Source organism: Dermacentor silvarum, chromosome 2 (genome assembly GCF_013339745.2).
Source record: "Dermacentor silvarum isolate Dsil-2018 chromosome 2, BIME_Dsil_1.4, whole genome shotgun sequence".
Lineage (NCBI taxonomy): Eukaryota > Metazoa > Arthropoda > Arachnida > Ixodida > Ixodidae > Dermacentor > Dermacentor silvarum.
The window spans coordinates 124,827,453-124,843,950 of NC_051155.1; the positions used below are offsets into that span (position 1 = coordinate 124,827,453).

Genomic DNA, 16,498 nt, shown 5'->3' on the forward strand with positions numbered 1-16,498 from the left:
CCGAGCGTAACTGTTTTCAGACATCCAAAAAGCTGAAGCTGCTACTTTCTGTATCGCAATGAATTCACAAATATCACTTTATTATGCAACTTTGCATCATATTTAATTTCCCAATTTGAGCACATATAAATACATATGCCATGTATATCAACCTTGTCTTCCTTCGCACTGAATTTGGTTGACACGCCTTTTCTTTATTGCGATAGTGATTATATGGACACTCCACGCGCATTTATGCCGTTGTCGTGATGCTCCGTATAAAGTCCAAGCACGATAACATCGTCGCCGTGTGCCATATGCTGTATGTACGAATGAAGGCTTGCGAGGGTCAGCCAAAGATCGCAGCTCAATCTCGCGCGCACAAGGGACTAAAGTGGGGAGGAAACGTGCCATCTTTCGTTGCGCATGAGGCACCTGGGGGAGGGGAGTTACGGGCGTTATACTCCGGCGGCTGCTGCGTATGGCAGGGGTGCCGTATCTTGAAAGCGATCTGCGATCTGGACAAAGTGCGCGCCTGCGTGGGCCTCATCTTAACAAAGTACATCTAGTGCTGGTAGCTTCATATACGCTGTGCTTTCAATGCTTAGTTCGCGTTGAAGTCAGAGGCAGCACAAAGGTCAATTCCCTTGCTGCTGCTGCCGCATTTCCTCACTCCAGCGTTTTGACAGCAAGCTTCCGTGGTCATCGAGTGAGATGTGTTCACGTTTACCTGTACGCGCGTGACACCCTGCTTGTTAATTTATTTAGTAAGCAAATGTTTGCAAGTATATATGGCCTATATATGGCCGATAAAACTACTATCGTTACTTCGTATAGATCTCGACTAATTTGCAGTCGCAATCGATGCTTCGCCTTTCGGGTGGAACTGCAACTTCTTTTTGGTTACCTGGAACTGATTATGTATATGGTTGTTATTTTATATTCTTTGCTGGTGTTGTGTCTAGAGTGTTCCCATGGTGTCAATTTTTGCCCAACTAATGTAAATTTTATGTTACATCTTTTTATTACTTTTAGTTGCATAACTTGTACGAAACCCCCTTACTCAATGCCCATAAAAGGCATTGAGTAAGGTATTTTATTGTAATATTTTATTTGTATATAAAGTAATGCAAGGTATTTTTAAATAAATAGATAAACCTTTCAAGGATCAACAATCAATGTTGCCCTCCCAAACACATTGAAAAATCGCAAGTACTGCATTCAACCAAAAGGTGTAACACCTGTCTTATGGGGTTCTCTGCGTGGTAGCTGGAAAACATTTGTGGTGGGTTCCACAGGGTTTCCAGAAAAGTTCTACCTGATCAGGTACTTGAATTCTCAAGCGAGCATTGAGAGCATTTGGAAGAAATAGCAGCTGAGTTGTCCTGCTCACCAAGAGTCTTCATTCTTACCGATTTTATGGTTCTGTGGTTACGAAATCATCAGGGTCACTAAGACATTATTACCACTGCGGTCTGCTTGCATGGAGTTTGATAGTACAATTACTAGAGAACTGAAATTGCTGAGCCACCGTGGCAACCTGGTTGTATGTAGTACCGGGATTTGTCTATGATGTGGCACAATTTGGTCAAGATGGCAGCTTCTGTTATTGTTCTTATGGTTCAGTTGTTTTGCATGCTGAACTAATTTCAAGATTGTTTTGGGTTCAATTTATTGCCCTGATAATTCATCCAGAAGTCTCCACACTAAGCAGAAATGATGGAGTGCACTTTTTACTTCTGGCCAAATTCAAGCCTTGATAGGAGAGCAAGGTACACCATTTTACCACGGCGCGAGTTGGCCAGTAGCAATCGACAAAAAATGTGAACTTGCCACAGAGCAAAGAAGAAAATAAAAATATTGTATACTGCACAGGCAGTGTATTGTAACATTGTAGTGATAGTGAAGAACAAAACACTGCCAAAGCTGTGAGTTCAAAATCTAACCCTTTATTGAGCAAACTTGTGCCCAGAAAGGCGAGCAACACTCTAATCACAATGATAGTGGCTAGCATCGACATTGGTCATTGATTGCCACCACAGCATTCACGGCACATCGGCGCTTCTGAAGGGCTAATGAACTCACGGGTCAAATTGGTGCACTTTTTATACATGTAGCACCTTACATTATAAAGTAATCATCGGTACTCACGTAAATTTGATAATGAACAGCACTATTGGAATCACCTGCGCAATCCAAATCCAGTAGTGCCGAAGGATGATAAATTGATAGCACTGTTAATCCATTAAGAAATGGTCACTGGCAGAAAGTAAAATGGTGGAAGAGGGACAATATCAGGATGACCTAAATATGGAGAGGATTAATTTCTTTGGAGATTATGGAATACAGAGGTTTAAATAGTGTTAGCAGAGTTGTGCTGATATCAGGGTTTTGGGGCTGTACAGAATGTGCTGTTTTCTAGAGGTTGGGGAAGCATCCTTTCAAGGCTCTCATGTGCATTGCTGTCCAGTGTTTAGATTCTGTCTTTTCTCATGCCATTCACAGGGTCTGTGGAAGTGGACTCCCACGAGGACATTCCTGATGCTCAAGCCTTCAGTGACGTGGGCACAAGCAGCAGCTGTGGTAACAGTGGTGAAGCAACAGGAACAGAGGCCGTCGTGGGAATTGTGCCACCAGCATCGGATGAAGCATCGTCGGACTCGCACTCGGGTGTCGAGTCGTCACGCACTGTGTCAACAGCCTGTGACAGTGCTCCTCCTGCTGGTGACCAGGGGATCCTGAATGGTGCATCAGACCAGCCAAGCCAGTCTGAAACCGGGGGCGGCTTTTTGACGGCGTCTGCGGCAGAGGAACCTGTGGAATCCGGAAACATTGGCGAAGAAGTCTATGAATTACTGATCTGCGATTCTGGTAGGTTTGCTGGTCAGCTGTGTGTGTGCTCCTACCAAAAATCAAAATTGCATCCTCTGCTTTGCTCTGAAACGAGTCAAATTTCTGTAACAGGCCAGTGGTAGTAGAATGTGTGTTAGTAAATAGCACCTCTCAGATTGGTGACCGTCTCATCATTGCCCACTTGCTGATGCTTAGGTTGCTCACTGAGTCGGGTGTACTGAGCAATCTTTTCTGTTTTGTTTTGACTTTGCAGAAGCCAGTGAAGGCATCACATCAGTCATGGTAGACTCGGTGTCCAGTACCGTGTTCGGAGCACAGCGGGGTGCTGGCCCATCTCCGTCCACATATCACTTAGTCTCCCTTCCGTCGTGCTCATCGTCCGGCCCCAGCACATCGCGCTCACCTCCCACAGTAGACGTGGCATCACTCACTCTTGCGTACCACAGAACTGATGACGCGGCACACCTCGACACTTCATCATCATCTTCATTGTCAAGTAGCAACGGGCAAGCCATTGTGGCCGATTCCTCTGCTGGCCTGCCATCGCGTGATAACACCGCTGTCTTGAATAGCATGCCGGGCAGCACTTCTAGTGGAAGTCAGCCATTACAAGTTGACAATGGGCACACAAGCAATAACGGCAATGGAAGCAGTGGCAGTAGCAGCAGCGGCACCAGCTCGGACCCCGCGACACCGCAGAACGTTGATGACTCCGAGACATACGAAAACGGAGCAGCCTCAACGTGCTCATCTGCTTGCGATGTCATTCTGGTCGGAGCCCATGCCGCCGGAACCTCATCTGAAATCGTGATCTTTGCAGAAGAGGAAGCAACGGCCAATGTGACCATTTCCTCGCATAACTGTGACGATGATAGCAGCAGCAATGCTGCTTTCGAAGATGTCCCAGGCAACTTGCTGACAGTCAGCTCGTCGGCATCTGTGCAGAGCCACTGTGGGCTGGTGAATGGAGTGCCGGACGAACGTGCATCGACGTCTAGACTCGTTTTGCACCAAGACGAGGACTCAGCAGCGAGTTCAGCCATTTCAGACATTGATGGAGTGGTTGGCAACGTGGTGACCGTTGAGACAGCGAGGGATATTGTGGAACAGGTGGTGACCTCGTCAGCCTCTGTGACCCCTGCATTGCTGTCCCAGCCTAGCACATCGAGGGGCACAACAGGGCCACAGCTCCTGCTCAAGAGGAAACGTCGTGTTAATGTTCTTATTGATGAATCTTTGTGCGCCTCGGGGCATGTGTCTGGCTGGGCGCGAGTGGCATCGGGGCTCCTGGACCGAGTGTGTAAATTCAGAGGTGCCAACAGGTCAAAGGGCGTGCCTCCACCAGCACACTGGTTTTTAGAGCCAGGTGAGCACCTCTTTACTTTTAACAAGATATCTTCAGTGTGCAATATGTCTAATCATAGTGCATATGCATGTTTGAGTGTTGCCGTGTGCTGGTATGACACAAAGAACAGAATGTGCACATTCTGCTGCATCCCGCAACCTGGTGATGTAGTGTAGGTAAAAGGATAGGACAGGAGAGACAGCAGGCATTGTAACTGTGCCTTTTGCTAATGGACACTTCGAGTAAAGTTGGCACTTTCTGAAACATAATTTTGCATTTGTTGTCTATAGGTGCAGATGCAGTTGGCTTTGAACAGATGTAGAAACAGCAGAGATATGCTTACCAGAATAGTTAAGACTAGGTCATCTCGCAGAGCTTGTTTATACCATATGAATGTACTATTAGCAGCCATTTTTCAGCACACCCATCTACTTTGGGAAGCCAGAAAGTTTGAAATTAATGAAATCCTTGTTTGGACTTGTCTGCATCAAGGGGCTTGGGTCACAGCAGGATAGCCAGAATTTTCAAATTTGTCTGTTAGCTGGAATATTGAACTATGCAAGTTTGAATATCATGAGTCTACTGTAATATTTTCAAAGTACACATTGATATTCTGTTTATATGCATCATTCTCTGAGCGAATTACTGTTTTACTTTATGCTACCAGGCCTCGTGACCTGTTCGCTCTACTGTTACCACGACAGAGCCATCCACCTTCGTACCTGCTTTAATGCTTCATTGTTTGTTTTTCATTCCTTTCCTTGGCATTGAGAAGACATGGCCGGCATATTCACAAGTTTAAGTACCAGTTGTACAAATGGGCCAACAGTCATTGGGCCTACATGGATTGAGACCCACAGTTTGTCACAAATGCTGAATGATTCGAATGCAATAATTGGCCTGCATGGCGACTAGCGCTTTGTGCACTACCGGTGAGTGCTGGGGTGCCAAATGCTGTCCCAATGTGTCACAATGCCCTCACTTTCATCGTATACCACAATGTGTCAGCTCAGTGTTCCCGACACTGGCCGCCACATGGTGCAGTTATTGCGTTCATATCGCTGAGTACTGTAGCTGTTTTACAGCGTAAGCTGTTGTGGGCTCATTCCAATAGCCGTTTCGAGTTGCGATGATGCCACCACCGGCAGTGTCGGCTGCGTAACCGCTATCGCCGGTAACGCTAAAAAAAAGTACGATTCCCGCCGGGATCGAACCCGCGCCCGCTGCATGGGAGCCAGATACTGTACCACTGAGCCACGCAAGCACTTGCTATGGGGCACCGGAAAAATGTGCTTTAAACACAGGCGCAGACGATCCGAGCCTCCACCAGTATGGTGGGGCCATCTAGTTAATGTGCCTGCACACGCAGCGTGCGCAGGCGCAGACGACGAGATGCCATTCAGACGATGCGCGCAATAAAAAAAAAATGCGATCCCCAGCCTCCGCCAGTATCGTAACGCCATCTAGTTAAGGTGCCTGCAAACGCAGCGGGCCCGACATGTAAGTTGCAGTTGTAAGGCTTGACCGGGCTCAGCAGACTGCTGTACAGAGAGCATTATTTGATTGCCAAGTCCTGTTGGATGCACTGAAAGTCATGTGCTCTATTGACCGTGTTTCCATGAACCATGACAGTAGTCGATTTAAAAGGTATTTATTATTCATTTTAATTTTGCCACAAGTCTGGCAGGGATAAGTACTCTTAACTTATCGTAAACATTTTTACCTTGGTTGTTAAGTTAGTGGTACATGTGAAATTTCACTCATTAATGGAAACAAAATTAGTGCTCTTGCACTGCTGTGCCCAGCTAAGACCCAAATAATTGCGACATCTGTTACAGGACATCGTTGGCATTAGTTTGTTGTCATAGAAACTCTGTGACGTCCTAAAAGACCGCCTGCAGATCACAGTGGCATCGAAGTTGTTTGTGCCAGCCAGGTGCAAACTATGCCAAGTGGCATGCCCTCAAAGTTAATGTATTTTTATTTTATTTTTTATTCCACACACGAGGCACATTTAAAGGGCTTCTCACCAGGCCACATAGCAAATTTTGGTGATATGCTGGAAGTGTTCGGGCACGTAACAACTTTGCAAATGTTGCAAATTGGTTCATTAATAGCTGAGATAGAAATATTTCAGTGCCGCGAACCCATGATTTTAGGAGGCAAGCGCTAACGCCAACAAAAACACTGTCTGCACTTGCCCCTGTCTGGTCTCCATGAGCAAAATTCCTTCCCTGCATTCTCCCATACCAGGCGGATTGCGTGACGCATACGTCACGGGTCCTGCCTACTTTTTTTTTACAGCAACGCTGTCTATAGCTGGGATCCGGGGTTTTATGGTGTCCGTGCAGAAAAACTCTCCCTTAATACTCTTCCATAAAAAGTGAGAGTGAGAGAGCCAACAACAAAAGCAAACGCATATCGCCACTTGCGTCGGAGCTCGATTTAATGGCCACCTGTGTCTAAAACGATTTGTCTCTGTGAATGTATGATGTAGTGCGGGACATAGTGTGCAAACACTGTGCAAACACGCTCGTGCCACTGCTCCCGTGTTCGTCGTCTTCTTCCCCAGCTGGCTCCGTTGCCACTCATCATTCCAGCGTAGAATTCCACTTCTCTTCTGTTGTCGTAATGGGGAGGAGGCGCGTTTACGGGGTATGAGCCATTGCTTATGGGGTATGTCCGTCTTACGTGATGGACGGATTTAATAACAGAGGTGATACGTGAATGTGTGTGCGTGCCTATCATCACGATGACCACCGATCAGGGCAATAAATATATTCATACTTCTTTCAAAATTATGCGTCAGCTCTGTGTCGTGCGCTAAACAGCTTCGCTGGTCATCCACCTTCACAGAGTGGAATGGCTCATAAATTTTTTTTGTCTCTCTCTCATTTTCTCGCTGCGCGGCACACTTCCGCTGATGGTCTCGCTGTTGCATTGTCTCGTTTCGTGCACTGCACGATTTTACGCGCTGTGCACGAGAACACCCGATTAGCAGTATAAGTCAGTGCTACACGAACACTGAGGCAGATGCAAGCAGATCACAGAGCATGATCGCGCACTGGAACACGGTAGAACATGTCATAGTTTTGCTCTCAGTGTGCGTGACTGCACGACGTGGGAACAAGCAAACGAAACGGAAGAACATCTCTCTTGCTACGGTACGAAGTAAAACAAAGACATGCAGACATTCGGTTTGTAGGTTTTATAATTTCTCTAAACTTTATTGAAGCAACGGATCAAACAAATACTAACTGCTGTTGCCTTGAATAATTCTCGAAGTCACGTGTCACTGAGAGTGGGGTCACAGCATATACATCTACGTAGGCACACTTACGCATATCGGCTGGGAGCATAGCGGTCGCGAAGAGAAGGACAAAGGGCATTTGGTTTCACAGTTCAGCTCTTTTCGCGGTGCATAGCGATGTAATACTTAGCAGACACGATCGTTAGCGCGCATTGTATGCACTGTGCTTGTCAGTTTAAAATGGCCAGGCCTGGTGAGGGGCCCTTTAAGGAGCCTAGGCAAGCTCTGCCGAGGCAGGGCCCTCGTGGATTGCATTGTGAATTGCACGAACATTGTCAGAAGAGCAGGAGTGCCAAGACTTGTTCTTATGCAGGACACAGCCGCATGTGTGGCCAGACCCAGGGACAACATGCTAGTACATATGCGAAACTCACGAGTTTTCTGTCTTCTTAAGAGCTTTCTTTCTAGTAGTTACATGACCAATGTCATTGCTGCTTAGTGATTAAATGGTAGTCAGTGCACACAGCCTGGTAAGCTGATGAACTCGGCTGTTGGCTAGTGCCTTTCCATTTTATGAGAAAGCACTGTTTAATTATTGCAAGCTTTGGGTTTCAGTGCTTGAAAGTAGCTTAACAAATTCATTTTGCTCCAGTTTTTATTGGCCATATTTTGGCTTTTCTTATGTTAGCCATACTGTTGCACATTAAAACAGGCAATTAAAACTGGTAACAATGTGTTGGTAACAATCTGTAGAACTTCCCTTCGACTCCTATTCATGGGTTTAAAGTAAACCTAAAGTAACTGAAGACCAGCAGTCACTGGTTCAAATTTTTTTTTTCTTAGGGAAAAAAGAAAAAGGGCCTAGTGCACTTAAAACACTGGTTTCTCTCTCTGCATTCCTGGGGTTCACATGTTCTCTGCTTTCTTGGTAGATATTTCTCCTGAATTTCTCTCTATGCATATGCTGCTCTTTGCTAGCACAGTTGTTCAACTGTTACTTGTAATATTTGCAGCAAGTAGCATTATCAGTGATAATAATGCACTTTTGTTATGAACATTGGACGGTAAAGGAACTTATGAAGAGCCAAGTTTGTTTCAAGATCATTTCACTTCTTGGAATTTGCTTTCAATTCATTTTATTTCAATAATTTCTTCTCTAGGAAATGTGAATGTTAGATTTGTCTGTATTTCACATTATAGCAACACTGTGTGCAGAGGTCTCATGGCATCTACTGTCACTGACTTCGTTTTCTTGTCTTATTTGCATAGTTGATCCTGAAGATGCTCCCGGCTACTACGACGTCATTGAGCAGCCCATGGACTTCTCGACCATAAAGAAAAAACTGGAGGCAAGTGTCCATTATAGGTCTTGCAGTGCAACAGCCACAAGGTCATTTTAAAGAATGCATGCTACAGAGCACAAACACACTGTCACCTGTATTTGGGCAAGACCTACTCTTTAATTTTCATAATCTTCACTGGGTGCAGCCCTTACATGGATCAGGCCTAACAAGTACCCACTGAAACCTTGTAGTACCATACTGCAAGTTTCTCACAGCATGTATGTAGCCTCTGGCAGTCAGCTACACTTTTAATCCCTGGTCTTCGTTGGCGCTGCTATCACTACAGTGGACAGCCCAGCTGCCCATTCGCAGTGTTCTACAGCATGTGCAGCACATCGAAGCTAGAAGATTGCAAGATACACCTTCAGGTGCTTTCCTATTGTCTATGAGAATAAAGCAGCTGTAGCGAGCTGAAAACAAATAAATTTGAGATCTGGGCAACTCTCAATACCTGCACATCATTGTGAACAGTAGCCAGGATTACTTGACTCCTTTTGATCATTGCTGATTAACGATTCCCTTGTGCACAGTCAGAAATGGGACAGGGCCAGCATCAAGTGTGGAAATGCTGTTCTCTGTAAATCAAAAAAAAATTTAAGAAGAAAGTGCCCTGTCTTTGCTCTTCCATCTAGGCATTGTAGGACTGCCTACTGTCTCTGAAAGCACTCACCTAAATGTGTGGCACTGGCTTAGGTGAATAAACGACCCTACAGCAGCCAGGCTAATACTACCTACACTGTGAACTTCACACTCAAAAAATGAAACTGGCAAGTTGGTGCAAAAAATGAAGTAAACAGTGCCATCTCTTGTACCAGCTTGCAGAGCCACCTGGTTCGTAGCGCGAGTGCCATGTGAAAAAAACTTTTTTAAATAGTTTTTTAGGTAGTGTTCCAGAGTGGTGGGAACAAAGGTTTCATTTATAATCAGACCTTACTGTAACAAAATGGATTATAACAATTTAATGGATACAACAAATAATCATAATTCCCCTTCCAATTCCCACAAGGAACACATGCGCTGATAATCTTGTTTTAACAAAGGAAACATTTCCTGGGAATGGATACGACAGACTTTTTTTTTTTAGTTCATGTTAGATTTACTGATAATTTTGCATTACTTAGCTCAAATTTAGCTGTGCACGATTTTGCTAGTAACTCATCTGATGCATCATTTCAAAACTCCCGCGAACTGTTTGCCACCTGGTAGGTTGCCAAACCGGCCATGCTTGCCCTCTATCACTGCTGCCTTGCCTCTGCACTCCCCTGTCTCCCGAGCTCTGTACGTAGCATGTTGCACTTTGGTTTTAAAAAAGCAAGGTCGTGAAATGCAATTAGTGAAACGCGTGGCTTGCAGTACATGGAGGAATGAAGTTTCGGTGCATGCTACACCATCTAACATGTTGTGTTCTGTTGTCTAACTGCAGCCACGATAAACTGCTGCACATTCGTAGCTTTTCACGTCCTGGGACTGTATTTTATGACAATGTTTCATTTCTAATGTTTTCACCTTCATCATTGCATGCCTGCCAACATTTACTAATTTTTTTTTTTATGTTTACGAATGTCGCCTAATGTTTTACACGAAAAATAGTTTCAGTTCGCAAAAAAAAAAAAATTTTAAAGGTGTCAAAGAATGGGGTGGCGCAGGTGACAAAAAAAATGGACACGAGAAATAAATTGCGATAGTGTCTGTGTTACCCTTTTGTGGCAGCACTAGTCAACTCTACGCCACCTAGATAGCACATGGCCTGTGCACTGTGCTTTATGACATCATGCTACGGGGCCTGAAATTTTCATTGCCAAGCTCGGTGTGACAAAAGCAATGGCGTCAAGATCACCGCGACTTACTTGGAAGCATCCCGATTAGATTCTATGACAGTTGGGCCACGTAGCATGATGTCGTGGATCGGAGTGCGCAGGCCTTGTGCTATGTAGGAGGCATTGACTCTACCTTATATTAGAAAGTTACTTACTTCAAGTAAGCTTATTCATTGAACTGGCTTCCTGAATGTGCTGGAAGAGCACTCCAAGTCTCCGAATTCATGCAACACTTTTAACTGGATGCCAGCATAAAGGATGCTTTCATTGCTCTTGTTTGTAAGCATCTGCTTGTGTACAGCTGTGAGCATTGTACAAAATCTAAGGCTTGCAGTGCTACACCAGCGTGCTCACAAAATGCTGTCAGACTTGTTGCACCGCTACTTCTACACCTAAGTTGTGGTGAAAGTGCACTAGCATTGAGAGCTACATTACAGAAAGCAGTCATCATGCAGACAAACACACAGCACAAAACAATTTTTCATGGTCATTCGATCATGTGTCACTGGCTTTTGCATCTGCTTCAGCTTTCCTAGTTCTAACTCACTAACTCTGACCAGAAGGGCCAGGTTGACCCGCCGTGGTTGCTCAGTGGCTATGGTGTTGGGCTGCTGAGCACGAGGTCGCGGGATCGAATCCCGGCCACGGCGGCCGCATTTCGATGGAGGCGAAATTCGAAAACACCCGTCTACTTAGATTTAGGTGCACGTTAAAGAACCCCAGGTGGTCCAAATTTCCGGAGTCCCCCACTACGGCGTGCCTCATAATCAGAACTGGTTTCGGCACGTAAAACCCCATAATTTTTTTTAAGGGCCAGGTTGGCTGTGAATATGTATATCCATTATAATGAAGTAATGGATATAACAAAGTACATTCAGTTCCCCCTTCAACTTTATTGTAACGAGTTTTACCGTAGTATATACTGTATTATCCGGTGTATATGTCTCATTTTTTTTCTCTTAATTTTTCGTAGGTGCGCCTTATAGAACGTTTCAACTTACATACATTTTTTTTCGGAACAACTGGCATTAAGATCCGATGGGATGCTATGGCCACACGAAGCGTGCTGGGTTGACCTCTCGCAGTTGCTATGGGTTGTATGCGCACTACGGAGGTACTGGGTTCTTGTGATCGAGTTGCCGAGCGCCGTGTGAGGACAGAGCAGCAACCGCAAATGGCGACAGGCCAACCGCGAGTCGACCGACCCCAAAGGCGTTGCATCTGCAGATTGCTTTCAAGATACGGCGTGCCGCTGTGCAAACTATGCAGTTGCTACCAGAGTACAAGCCATCCCCCTCCCTCCCGCGCTGCCGTCCCGCTTTCCTCCCTTGTGTGCGATAACAAGCACTTCATGCTTAAAGCTTAGGAAACGTGCATGATTATGTCTTGAAGCAAGCTTGTTTGGCTCATCGTTGCACGCTTTCACTCGCACATACAGCATATGGCGCACGGGGACGATGTTACCGCCCTTGGACTTTATACGGAACATAGCGGCAACCATGATGGCAGAAATGTGCCTGGAGTGTCCATATCATTGCTATTGCAATTATGTAGGAATGGCACCCTACGCATGCGCGTGAACTGAGTTCACGAAGTGATACGTCACTGTAATTTTTTTAAATCGCTTATCGAATGAACAGGTGTGTCTCATACACCGGTGCAACTTATATACCTTTTCTTTTGGAAAAACTGCCGTTTTGAGGGGGGTGCAACTTATACAAAGGTGCATCTTATAGACCGGAAAATACGGTAATACAAACAGCACGAATAAGAGTAAGATATAAAACATTTCTGGTAGAACCCATCTCACGGTGACTGTCGATATTTATGCGATTAGCATTCAAGCAATGTTGTGATACACCGTATTGCTGAAGGCATCTTATTTACGATCTGTAGTGATCATTCTGCAGATTTGCATTGATTCACTATATGCTACATACATTGTCTCCGGGATCAATCAACTTTGCAATGACACTCACTCGCCAAGGTCACCCATGACCATGACAGTGATGACGACAGAGTGACGAAGAAGGAATGAAGATGATGGAACAACAAAGGCGGTATGACAACAATGGGATGACGATTCTGAAATGATGATGATGTTATTCAATGGAAATGGGGCTCATGTTAAGTCTAATGACTGGCAAATTTTTTAATTTTTTACAACTGCGCTGCTGAGCATGGCAGCTTGCGGCCACTATGCTTGGAGCCGCAGCACCGGGTTCTCCCCTAGCGGGCAGCAACGAGGAAACACTTCCACGAGTGGAAATGCGCTGTGCACTTGACACCTCTCCATTATAGCCACCCTAGCGAAATGACAACAGGGATCTTCAAATAATTCCTTCATTGAAGAGTGGCATTAAGCAACTAGATAGATAGACACAATCTGGCTGAAGTCGGCTAACAATGCTAATTGCTATAAACCATACAAACAGAACACTGCTCTCTTACCAGAAAGCAGGTGTGCAGGAGTGAGGCAGGAAGATGCCATGTCTTGGCATGACATCTTCATGTAGTTTGGCCTTTGTGCCAAGGTGCTTCTTGTGAAAAAGCACAAGAAGCACCTTTTTGTGCTTTTTCTTTCTTCAGCCTCAAGTCCTAAACCCATTGCATTGTCACTACTTCACACATGATGAATTTTGCCAATGTGTCCGTGTTGCAAGCTGCAGCATTCTTTGTGTTCTGGTGCTCTCTCTATAAATTGCCATCTCACCCAAGAAACATCACCATACTAGACTGTGTTTTAAACCAGGTTACCACCGCTTACAAGCACTTCATGCTTAAAGCTTAGACAGTGTGCCTGGTTATGTCTTGAAGCGAGCTTCAAGACATAACCACATCAGGTCCTGTATTTAGAAAGCTTTGTTAACCTAAGTGTGCTCTTTGATTGTCTAACACACAAGTGCCATCACTTGGGATAATGCACTTAATGTTATGGAGACGCTCATGGCATCATAAAGTCGTGAATTGTGCTTACACAAGAAAAATCTTGTCAATCTAAGTCCAGCAGCAATTCTTTTGCGTGATATTGCATTTGGGCATAGTCAAGCAAGTCTTTTAGTTTTTCTTTAATACTTTCCTATTTTGTTGTGCACTTGCAGTGAAAAGCAGCTAGTACAGCTGAAAAGTCGGTGCATTGTTAAACAGTGATGCACTGATTGTGGAAAGGGGGGAGGTAGGGAAAAAGAGTTTGTAACCCCCCCCCCCTCTTCCCCTGAGGTCAGTCGACCTGCTCTTCTTTGAAAGGTTGGTTTTTGTGATTTGCATGCAGGAAACCGCATTAACGTGTGTGTGTGTGTGTGTGGTGGCCTCTTACAGATCATCATAATTTCTTGCCAAAATCCCCCCCGACCCTGACAGAAATTTTGGGTGCGCATAGTGCTATTAAAGATACGTTACTGTCTTTCACTTCCTCTGGGGGCAATCTTTCCTTGATGTCTTTTTTTCAATTTAGGAAGTTTTCATGGCACCAATGCCTTTCACATACTGTTTACCTGTTGAGGTCTTTTGGACTGCCGTGCTTATTTTTAAATTCACTTTATGACTGCTTTGTTTAACCTTGCGGCGGTTGCATTTCGAACTTGCAGAGTGGCCAGTACCGGGACATAACGGAGTTTCATGAGGACATGATGCTAGTGAAGCGGAACTGCCAGACGTACAACCCTCCTGATCACGAGGCATCACTGGACTGCGAAGAAGTGTTTGCCTTCTACCTGCAGGAGTACAACCGGTTGGTCGAGAAGTGGCAGAAGGTAAGCAACCAGCTCTCTGCACATCGATGCTCTTTCTTTTTTTGTGTGTGTGTGCACTGTTGTGAGCGCTTGGGCTAACGCAGCCAGCTCCTGCAGTAGTGGAAGAGCTGCACCAATTGCGCCAAATTGTGCCAAGAGCCAACTTTTGCGCTATCGTGCTTTAACATTTTAACGGAATATTGTGCCAGGCCTGCGCCTAAAAAGCATAAAAGCTGCCTTGCAAGTAAAACTTAAAGCAAAACTTAAAGTGTGCTGTTATTGTCAACATCGAGTTTAACCGAACGGCCATAGCCATGGATATAGCCGATAATGCCATTGGTCTTCCATTTGCTGTTTTTGTTATTTCATTGCAGTTCTCTCTGGCAGAGGTTGCAATGCTCTCCTGCGGTTCAGTTCTGCTCTCCTGCTGTTCAGTGCTCTTGTTTGTGCCAGTTGTGGTGCAGTTCAGGTTCCTTGTACTACTGTGGCATGGAGCTCGCCTAAGGAGGCTGTCTGATCAAAAAGCAACTTCAGATAATGTTTGGTAGCACATTGTTTAGCATGGTTGTTGACTGTGCCACTTTAAAGGTACCTTGTAATACACAGGCTCAACTGTTGACTAGGAAGAGGAGGAGGAAAAAGACAGTAATTGGCTAATAGGGGGGACTTGCAACCCTATACAATAGGAAGAGCAGATCTCGTGGCTGTAACTTAAAACATGTTTCACATGACCCCAATGCACAGATATGCTGGAGAGACTTTGCATTTTAGAAGTGAACAAGCCTCTGGGCGTCTTTACTGTAACTTCAGTTTAGTTGTGCATGTCCTATAGAGTGTTGTCCTCCTTACATATCCCTGTTCTGCATTCTTTATGGTCGCTTTAAGCACGGCGAAAGTGCAAACGCCTGATGCAAATCAATATGACATTACTAATGGCTTTGTAGCATGATTATGCACACAGGGAAAGACATTCTTTTCAAAATAATGAAAATGTTGCCTGGTAATTTTTATCCTGAATGCCACATTAATAGTACTAATAAAACCAGCTCTGCTATATTTGTTGACTCAGTTAATATTGAGACTATGTGGTGTACAGATGTACGTTCAAAAGTGCTTACATATTGCTGCGCCAAATCAGCGTATTTCCTGTGCCATGAACTGTGTCAGAAGTGCAAATGGCTATTCCACCACTGATCCTGGCTTATTGGCCTAGGGCTAGAAGGATGTGTAGCTGTCGTTTCCTTTTAGATGCGAAGCAGCTTATGGTCGGGGCTATGTCACTCCATCCCTCCATCCATCCGCCGTGCGGCGTCCACACCCGCACTGCGCATGCGCATCCTCCTCCCCCTCCTCTCCTTGTCTCATCTCTTCTCCTCTCGGCATTTCTTCCTCCTCTCCTCTCCGACGTTCCTCTCCTCTCCGGATTGCGCAACGAATGGCAACACCTGCGGCTCCGATAATGCGAAGCAGCTTAGGTTAGAGGCGCGACGGTAGGCGCTGCATACTCTGCTGGGGGGCGCCACTGTAGCTCGCGGTATAATGACGGGCGCGTGTGCTCTGCTCCTCTCATTCTCCTCCCGCAACGCCGCGATGAGTGCCATGGACAGCGCCGCGGAGAAGAGGGCTCGAGCCACTGCCACGAAACGGCAGCGGCGACAGGCCGATCCCGAACTTCGGGCTCACGAAGCCAGTAGCTACGTACCTCAACCTAACGGAAACGACGAACTGAAAACTAATGGGAACTTGAGTCGGACCCCATGGCTGCTTCGCATACTACTCAGGGTTCCCCTACGGGAAGATGGTGTAATTTTTTTTGCTGTTTACAACTGAAACTCCCAAGCTGGGAGACTTTTGGCCTTGCCTGGTGAAACGTGTCAAAAATGCCTGCTAAATTTCAACACACAGCATGAATTTGTTTTGACAGTTGTCTTCCACAAAATTGCAGATGTCTCGAGAAATTTGTGGTGCATGATGAATTTTTTTTTTGTCTTTCACCATTCCTTGTACGTTTAGGCTAGCCCGCAAATGGTGTAAAGTATTTCAGTTCAGTTCAATTTATTCCCTTAATATCCCCTCCAAGAGGCATTAAATAAGAGATGGGATTACAGAACAATGATGTAAGAACATTTGCCATGTGGCTTTCCGTGACAAGGGATCAGTTATGACTCTAAAAAAAAATC

At 45.3% G+C, this 16,498-nt stretch overlaps 1 protein-coding gene across 1 annotated transcript in view; it reads left to right on the forward strand.

Moving 5' to 3' along the window:
• Nucleotides 1–16,498, forward strand: part of LOC119440359 (mucin-4-like) — an 86,260-nt gene that overhangs the window by 67,599 nt on the left and 2,163 nt on the right. The window contains 4 exon segments of the mRNA XM_049662880.1: nucleotides 2,485–2,850; nucleotides 3,086–4,198; nucleotides 8,697–8,776; nucleotides 14,175–14,339. Coding sequence (XP_049518837.1) covers nucleotides 2,485–2,850; nucleotides 3,086–4,198; nucleotides 8,697–8,776; nucleotides 14,175–14,339 — 1,724 coding nt within the window.